Consider the following 9,888-nt stretch of genomic DNA (forward strand, 5'->3'; position numbering starts at 1 on the left):
TTTTAAAAAAATCATTTAATTTTAAAATTATTTTAAATAGTTTCATAAAAATCATTTTGAAAATACAACTATTTAAAAAATTTGTGATTTCGACCATGTTTTGATCATCATGTTATAGAATGTCAAAATTAAATTTTTAATTTAAAAAAAATATAAAAAAATTCTGTAATATCCATTTTTTAAAATAAAATAAAACTATTTTTTTAAAAGATAAAACAAAGAGATCCTTACTTTATTAATTAAAAAAACTTATATATTTGTGATTCATTTATAAATTATTAAGTGATTGATTTTTTCTTATATTTTTATTTTAAATGTATAATTAAAAAAATTATATAAGCTTCATAAAAGGTATTTTATTATACTTCATTCTTTCATATTTAATATAAAACAAATTTATATATATTGTCGGGATAAAAAAAATTAGAGTATCAAACTATGAATCATTCAAAATCCTTACTTTATTAAAAACGTTTGAATTTTATGATAAGTATAAATAGTTTGACATGCCATGTGCATATCAATTAAATTAAAGTCTTTTAATATTAAAAGAGTTTAATAGTTATGAACTTACATTATAAATAAAAAATTTGCACATAATTAAACAAATTATATGAGAAGGGAGAAAATAATTTATATTTTTTCGATAAAAAAAAGACGAGGAAAGTGGGTTGGGTGCGTGCGTGAAGAAGGGAAGTTGAAAACATCAAAACACACAGATACAGTGAACAATTAGATCAAATAAAGGTTTATTGAAATCAAAATCAAAATCAAAATCAAAATCAAAATCGAAAAGGGGAATGGGTTTATCTTCAGCTTCAAACGAATCGATTCAACTATGCATCTTCGATTTGCGAAGAGGCCAAAACGAAGGTCAAGAACTCGACAAGATCTTGTTCTTCTTCCCTTCCGGTTTACCTTTCTCCAAACAACTCTCCGTTATCGGTCTCAGTGAAGGACTCATCACTTTCACTAGGTTTTGCATTTCACAATACCACAATTCCACTATTCAATTCAGTTTAATCGATTCTATATTTGCTAATTCCTTTGTTTTCTATGCTTCAATTGCAGAATTTTCTCTCCTGAAGCTGCTTGCGACTCCATTGAAGCTGAAAGACATTCTCATGTTTTTCATGAACCTGAACCGGATATTTGGATGGTTATGGTTCGTTACTTCTTTCACTCTTCCTCCTTATCAACCTCATTTATTGCTTTCCATTATGTATTTTGTTGATCAATGTTTCATAAATTCTCTCACATTTTATTTCCTCACACAAATATATATGTATATAAGTTTATAGTGAAAATGTGAGAATTTAACAATTTGCAGTTATTTTAAAATGCAGTTCTGCGGCGATGAAAATTGATTTTGAGGCAATGTATTCTGTAAAATTGATTATGATTAAAACTGAGATGAAAATAGAGTGATTTATGTTTGGATACATTCATGCAAAAGTGAACAGTAAGTTTCACTGGAAAATTCGTGTTTAATCTCAAAAACTATAAATCCTAGCTTCAAGTAGAATCAATTTGAGACACATAATCAATCTACTTTAGAATCAAACACGTCAAAATCAATTCTACACCCTAGAATTGCTTTTGGCTCTTCCAAAATAGAAACCAAACATACCCTTACATGGCAACACAACATGATGAATTCTTGAAGTATGTTGGTGTAAAACTATTTTATGTCAACAATGCATCATTTTTAAGCTCATAAGCTTATGACCTGGTTGAATTCTTTTTTTTTAAAACTTGAATTGTTGAGTATAGATGTTGTCGCGACATTGCTTCACATTTGTGCAATTTTATGTGATATATATGAAGTTGTTGACTGCCTTGTAGGTGGTGGCGAAAAGCAATGATTCGGAGCCTATATGGAGAGATGATGCATTGAGAAAGGTTCTTAAGGAAATTCACTCCCTTTTTGTAATGTTTCATGGATCTGTAAGAGCTATGCTGGAGAAAGAACCTGGTGGAGGACTTGTCAGACGACATTTGTATTCCTTTATCATGGATTATTTACGCGGTAAGCAACATGTTTGGGAAATTATTATTTCATGATATTTTTTCACTAGAGTTATGATTCAAAATATTTCATTGTAAGTCATAATTGTCAGCGTGTATAAAGCGGTCTCCGTGGGATGATTGCTGCTGTGGTAATGGTTAAGTTGCTGTATCGAATGGTTTCCTTTGAATATGTGCTATCTGACTCATGCTGAAGGAGTTGTCTCATCCCTTTCTCATGAGTTTTCTCTTTGGGGCAGATTTTCTTGTTGGGAAAAAGTTCCTCCTACCTTCATTCCGTGATTGCTTAAAGGAACGCGGAACTGTGCAGATGCTGACAATAACTCGCGAAGCTGCAATTGAAGTTCAGGTTAGATAAATTTTGAGTTGTGCTAAGAAAAACTACAAAAGTCATATAAAATCAGGGCAATAGAACTTAGAACGTTTTCTGTTGTGTGTGCTGGTGATGGTAATATCATGTTTTGTATCTCTGTCTTTCTGCTCTACTCTTTTTCATCTTATTTTCCTGGTTATAGTTAAGGAGTACTGTTTACATTTATTTTTCTAAGGGATTTTAGTTTCAGTATATTGAAGATGATGTTTGCGTATTTAAGTTATCTTCAGAAGACAAAATGCTCTTTATGGAGTCAAGTCAACTACATGAAATCTGATCGGAGAGGCTCAGTTGGTGATTTGATGTCTTTCTAAGTTCACTTAACTTAATGAGTCGTTGCAAAGAACAGAAAGTTCTGTAGTTATCTAATATCAGTTTCAAACATTCACGAGTTCACTTTATAATGCAAATATATTAATTTCAATTTATCAACGGGAAGTTGTCTAGTGAGTCACTCTACTATACGAGTTCGATAATTAGCTGTCACGGGAAAGCTGTAATTACTCACTGATAACTAGTTGATTATGATGAAATGTGGTTTTTGGTTTACATTTGTTACACGTATTATTAAGTGTTTAAACTTTTCCATTGTTCTTATCTAAAGATATATATTATTTCTCATCCTGAGCCTTTGATAGATTTTTATTTGTTGCTGAAGTTCCATTTTATTGACTTCTTGTTTTGGCAGTCGCTTGTCAGAGCTTTCGAATCTTCTGCTGTAAACACTCCCTGCTACTCTTTGATTTTATTTCAAGACCTCTTGGTGTCTACAACACTATCTCCTGTATGGTTTAGCTCAAGTTCAATTAATATTTTTTTTTATCTTGGTAAGGTTGTTTGCTCACTCATAACCTTGACTTTTAACTCTTTTGTCAGGATGACACCATAAACTTATTCACATATGCTGTGCTAAGGTTGACTCCGCATGCTTTATCTTCTGGAGCAAGTTCATGGTCCTACTTACGGAAAGGAAATGTTACATCTAATGTTGTCACCGAGACTAATGTGACCCATCCAAGCTCTATGTCTGAAAGTTTTTATGGATCATCTGATACATCACATGAGGAGGATAACAACTATCATGTTGTGAGACCCTTGCAGAGTGAAAAATGGTCTAAGGGAAAAGATGGTTATCTTGTCACTGATTTATGGGGTGCAGAGGTTGGTACTTGGGTGTTTGCCACTCCAACAGTTTTACTTCAGCAGACCGGAGAGAGAATGTATCTTTGTGCTTATCAGCATAGAAGCCTTACTTTGATGCTTCTTATTCCCATATCCTCCATACCTAATGGGGAGCAAGGTGTGTCGGCAGTGAAGCAACAAGTTCTTGAAAATGTTAGTTTCTATTATAGTGAATATTTTTCTTAACGAATTTTAGTTTATACACATAATCTGAACTGGCTCAGAGTGAAACAAAACATCGGGTGTCTTGCATTGTGTTAAATTTTGTCTGGTATCTCTCATTGGGTTAGGCCTAAGTCAACCTCAAAAGGTAGCTCGTGGGGTGAGAATTTCTCAAGCCTTGTGAGTACTACTTTAGTCAATATGGAATCTCAACACATCCCTCATGCCTAGGACTGAACATCTAAAGCATAAACAATTGTGAGTGGCTCAATAACAACACCCCTCAGACCTATGATTTGACATCTTGAACATGGACAAATACGGGTGGTTCGACAATACATCTAAGATAGACTCTAACACTGTCGTAGAATTTGGGCTAGACAAACTTTAGCCCTAAAAGCTAACTCATTCAATGAAATTGCCCGAACCTTATAAGGACTAATTTGACCATATCTCTGGCCGATTTGGGATCTCAACAAACTCCTTGCGTGATACGTTGAGCTAATAGGATCCTATATTGTGTGGTCTAATGCTTAAACATATCCTTTGGGGACTAGTTGTTTTCCCTTCTGTTCTGTTCCCTTTCACAGAAAAGAATTTGCAAATACAGGAGAGCAAACAACTTTACTTTCTCATTTCCTTTTCTTTTACCGCGTACCATTGAAACAGAGAACGGCCTTACTATTTTCTTTGGATGTTTTTGTTAACTGTTTGTTTGTCTTGTGTTATTTTATTGATTTCATTTTAGTTTTATTATGATTTGTTTGAATTACAATAGTAATATTTGTTTTGTCAGTGTAAGCAGTGCATATTATTTTGCTTTTTTCCCGTTTTGCCGAGTGTTGCTTTTTGAGCATGATTGTGATATCTGAAAGTATATAAGAGGAAGCGTGTTTATGAGAACCTTGTTTTCTGATAAGGGTTTTCGAGAACCTTGTTTATAATAATACTGATGGAACTTTGTGCCCTCTTGCATTATCATCCTCTAATAAAGTATGTGTCATGTTGAAGCTGTGGACAACCGGTAAATGGTTGTCTTTTTAACACATTTGGTGATATTGAATGTATCTTTTTATCTGAACACCTACTTTTCTCTGCTGAATGAATACATCAGGCATCACTTAAGATATTGAAAATTGAAGAGAAACTATCCAAAGGATGGGGTGGTGAGAACGCATATCATGTCGGTGGATACCGCTATTTATTAGTGGATGGTGATAGAAATGTATCCAGAGCTTCTCCAGCAACAAAAGTTACAACTTTAACTAAGGTAGATGTTGTATTTTGACATGTTATAAATTGAAAGATTTGTTATTCAAAGTTCAACTTTACTCAAACTCTAGGGATCAAAAATCTAACGGAACTGCTTGGTGGTTGGCACTGTAAAATTTTCTCGCCATTAGTGCTCTCATTTTCTGCAAAGCAACTAACTTGAAAGTTGAAAACAGTTTAAACTTTGATTGTTAAACCTGGTACAGGAGTCCTTACTTGCTATGAATAAGCTTAGGCAGGAGGTTGAGTTGGAGAAGAGTCGAGCAAAACTAGATGAAAACAATTGTGAGAAAGATCTAGAGGTTTGCATAAGAGCAAAAAATAATGCCTGGGTTATTTCTCGAGTTACAAGAGGGAAGGAGCTTTACATGGTTCTAGAGAAAGCCAATGAAACCCTTCTATATGCGTCAGATGCTGTTGAGAAGTTTAGTAACAGGTACTCTATTGGTTTCCTATCATTAATTGTTGTCTTACATTCCTACTTACAACGAGTCCGACACACATAAAAGTAGAAATTGTTATGATTTTCCAGATTTCAACTTAATAACCAATTTACCTGTTTGACACTATCTGCAATTTATGAGTTGTTTGTGGTTCGAATTGTTTGTTATTTCAACAATTTCCTACTGAATCTTGTTTCTTTGAGCTTTTGGGTCTGCGAACCTCCTCTCACTTTAACAGAATTGGACAATAAAATTTAGAAAACACAAGTTGTAATTTTTGTTTGTTTGAATATTTTTCAGGTATTGTGATGGAACTTTTTCACTGGATTAAGGAAACCCCAGTATGTGCAAATGGAGGAATATGAAGCTTAGCGGTTTTGAGACCTTGTTTTCCCTAATAAGGTCGAAAAGTTTTCCACTATTGAATTTTCTGACCTGTAAATTTTTAGAAAGTAAGAAAAAAATTTACTGTGTACATCTTTCTGTATATTAAGTGTAAGTTTTACTTATTAAATTTAAAAGGCTCTGCCAAATCAAACTGTTAACAGTAAGAAGAAAAAAAAATTCAATTAGAGAGTAACTTACTAAGTGTTAGCCACACCCTTTAACACATACTTTCCTGCACACTTTTTTTTATCAGTTAAAATTCATATGAATGGAATGCATATGAATTTTAACAAATACTAAAAGAGTGTTAGAAAATTGAGTTGTTAAATCAATTTAATTTCCTAATCTCAAAGAATTTTTTTATCAAGTATCTACAAATGGCTAATTCATCTCGGCTGCTGCCGCCACAAGTGGTCAACTTCATATTTGTTTTAACTTTTATATCGCTAAACGATGTTAATTTCAGTTACCAAATGTCATGTATATTCACCTGGATGAACTGTTTTCATGTTGAGGAACATATAGGGTTCCAATTATATATTGAGTTTTGATCTTTGAAAAAGATTTACATATGTCACGTTAATTTTGAATTTTCAAAACTACTATTTCATGATTTCTAAACAAAACTTAAAGCCTATTGAACACTACACGTCCTTCCTTGAGTGTAAGATTGTCTTGACAAAATTATGTCGGAATTAAAAAATTAATGATAATATTAAATTTGTTAATAATGATATTATTTTTTAAGTTTTTTCTCGCTTTTACTATTGATTGTTGAAAAAAAAATTGAGATACATTAGGTTTGTAAAGGAGTAATCAATGTGGTTGAACATTCTAAGAGAATTAATGTGGTTCGAATGGAAAGTAACATGCCAAATATTGGATGTATAAAGATGATTGACTTTGTTTGAAACAAAGTTATAGGAAGTAATCCAAATTGAAAGAAGAAGAAAAAAAGAAAAGAGTTTAGGAGTTCTTTTCTTCCCATAAGATTGATTGTTTACATGCCAATGATATTGGCTAATCTAAATTAATTAATTAAAGTGAGTTTATATGAGGAGAAAAAAAATGGTTGTCGTCGTGGTGGTCGGTGTTAGCTTTTGTAGCTTTGATGGGTGAAATTAAAGTGAGTTTATATGCATGGACAACTAAGAAAGTGATGAATAAAGCATTCTAATATGTGTGGTTTGACACATCTGGTGTTTTACTCTCTTGGTGCAGCTTTAAATATTGTAGCTGTGCTAGGAATCTGGATTGTGCATGTGCGATTAAATACTCGGTGCTCACTAATTTGTTCACTGTCCAATGTTATTGCTTATAAAATGAACATGTAATCAAAGTTTCTTGCGACATTTTAGTTATAATAAAAACTGATTTTGATATAAGGATATGCAAGTTCTATGGAGTCCCACTTTGATAGGAGGTCCATTGTGGATCTGTACTTATTCTTAGAAACTTCAATGATATAAGTACAAGCCTTGTTTTTAAGGAAATAAATTTTTGATTATTTCTTAACGTATCCTATATATTTGTCTTTGTTCATAGACTTTAGTGTAATTTGAATCATATAATTGACGAGTCTTTTTCAAACAAGCATCAATCATTCAACACCTCAATAATGAAGCACTATTGCTATTAGCACCTTGTGGTTGTACACCAACTTCCAATCAATTCAAATTGTTTTTGCCGGTTAGGTTTTAGACCTTGGCAACATGTTCCTGGTTGTTAGATTGTAGACCTTGGCAATCTTTCTTTGCCCTATAAGGTGGTGGACCTTGGCAAACTCTTTTTGTGCCTATGGAGTTATAGATTTTGGCACTTGGTTATCTACCTTAGCAATCCCTTTGAGTAGCCTTGTAGAGTTATAGACTCTTGGAAATCCCCTTGCCTATCATGTGGACATTGGCAGTGCTTTCCTTTGCCTTGAGAGTTATGAACTCTGGCACCTTGTTCTCTTTGCCTTTTAGGTTATATACCTTGGCAGTTCAGTTCCTTGCCATTAGAAGTTATAAACTATGGTAGTGATACCTTGCCTAGTAGGCTGTGAACCTTGATACTCCTTTTTCTGCCTTGAAGGGTTGTGTACCCTGACAATCAATCAATCTTTCTTTGTTTCAGCCGTAGTATGTTGAACTACGAAAGGTCTGACTTTCTCATTGCACGATGAGAATACGTTGGCACGAGAATTCAGATTCTCCGCGAGCTACCTTATTTATTTCTACCCTATTTATTGCTACCTTATTTATTTCTACCCCATCGGTAATCATTCATCAATCAATACCATCTTTTTGAGATCAAATACACTTTCCATTGGATTCCATGCACATCCTTTTAGGACAATATAACGACAGTCCACCTTGTGAACCAAGAGATGTTTGTGCTATGAAATCAAACACTTCATTCCTTCTTTTTTGGCTAAGACACCTATTTACTCTTTAGTTCAAAGTTTATTCCTTCATGGATCCAATATGCCATTCTTCTTTGATTTCAAATTATTTGTTCCCTACAGTGATACATTATTCCCTGTACTAAATAACACTGCATCTAACCCTTGAAGTTGTGTTTGTCTTATAAGTCTCTGTTGCTTAGGCAGACATCTCTCTCTTTGTTGTCCTTGTTGCTTAGACAAATACCCTTTTTGTTCCCACCATTCTATTGGTACAATTTATACTTTTCATCACTTCCTTCTCCTTTGTTCTCGTGGTTCCACGAACTACGAGTGCTCTGAGTTTCTCATTACACAATGAGAATATGTAGGCACAAGGCTTTGAACCCTTGGCGAGCATAATCCTAATTATTCCTTCTGCCTTAGGGAACCATTCATATCTTTCATGAACCATTATCTACCTTAAATCATTGAACCATTCACTCCATGTGATATACCTATATCTTTGAGCCAAATACACTAGCTCTTTAAGCTCCATCTTGTGTCAGCTTGTGAACCAAGAGTTGTTTGTGTTGTGAAACCAAACACTTAATTCTCTTTATTTTTTGCCATACCATATATAGTGACACACGCTTCCGGCTACCCACATATTGGTTAACGCCAGTTTTACTCTTTGGTTCTGATTTCATTCCTTTTTGGAGTTCAAACAACATAATCCTTTGGTTTAAACCATATTGTTATCACAACTGATTTTCACCTCCCACCACTAGTTCTATGAACTACGGAGCTCTAAATTCCTTATTGCACTATAAGGATACGTAGGCATGAGGACCCTAATCCTCACCGAGCACTCTATCTATTTCTTTTCTCTTCCCTTTATTTCTTTCGTGAGTAATCTTTAGATATAATATTCATTCGAGTAAGAACAATCAAAACGGTTCTCGTTGAGTACAACGGGTATTAGGGGTGCTAATATATTCCCCTTGCATAACTGACTTCCTTACCCTGTTTTCTCTTCCAATGAATTTTATCGATGTTTTCCATTTCCTTCGGGAATAAATAAAGTTCGACGACGACTCTATTATATGTTCGAGCGTGTGATGCGTTCAGGTATATTTCTGCTAACTTCACAATGATTCCAAAATGTGAATTCCCATTGTTTGGGTTTAGTGGTATTATGTTCTGCCATTTGTTATTCGTGTGTAGTCAAGAGAGGATTAAAAGTCTTCCAGAGAAGTATGTTTTCACGAGATAGAAGAAAAACATTAAAAAGAAGCATTCATATGTCAAAAGTATGTTTGGTGTAACATAATTGAAGCTAGAAATGGACATGTGTATATATAAACGTGGTTAATATAGCACAAAACTGTTAATAAAATTAGAAGTTTGGTTACTTTGAATCCAAACATAAAAAAAGTACATGAAGTTGGTTAATATTGTACATGAAGTTGGTTAATTTTGTTTAAAGTTTGGCTAATATAGGTCTAGACTAAAATATAACAAAATTGGTAGGGCAACGTTGGTTAATGTAATGCAAGAAGTTGGTTAATGGCAGTTATACATTGGTTAATACAAGCCTAAACATCAAAACAACAAAATTAGTAAGGAAAAGTTGATTAATGCAGTGCAAGAAGTTGGTTAATGGCAGCTAAATT

The 9,888-nt window shown here is 33.6% G+C and overlaps 1 protein-coding gene across 2 annotated transcripts; it reads left to right on the forward strand.

Moving 5' to 3' along the window:
• The first annotated feature begins 645 nt into the window (after positions 1 to 645).
• On the forward strand, positions 646 to 6,003 carry LOC127108184 (vacuolar fusion protein CCZ1 homolog B). 2 transcript variants are annotated; one of them, XM_051045609.1, is made up of 10 exons: positions 646 to 976; positions 1,072 to 1,165; positions 1,846 to 2,029; positions 2,121 to 2,159; positions 2,268 to 2,377; positions 3,090 to 3,185; positions 3,278 to 3,736; positions 4,860 to 5,015; positions 5,224 to 5,453; positions 5,761 to 6,003. In XM_051045609.1, exons 1-10 carry the CDS (start codon positions 801 to 803, stop codon positions 5,789 to 5,791), a joined length of 1,575 nt encoding a protein of 524 aa, XP_050901566.1. In that variant the 5' UTR covers positions 646 to 800; the 3' UTR covers positions 5,792 to 6,003. The 2 variants fall into 2 exon arrangements, with proteins under 2 accessions (XP_050901566.1, XP_050901567.1); XM_051045610.1 differs by lacking the exon at positions 2,121 to 2,159 and having other exon boundaries at positions 647 to 976.
• The last annotated feature ends 3,885 nt before the right edge of the window (positions 6,004 to 9,888 follow it).

Source organism: Lathyrus oleraceus, chromosome 7 (assembly GCF_024323335.1).
Source record: "Lathyrus oleraceus cultivar Zhongwan6 chromosome 7, CAAS_Psat_ZW6_1.0, whole genome shotgun sequence".
NCBI lineage: Eukaryota > Viridiplantae > Streptophyta > Magnoliopsida > Fabales > Fabaceae > Lathyrus > Lathyrus oleraceus.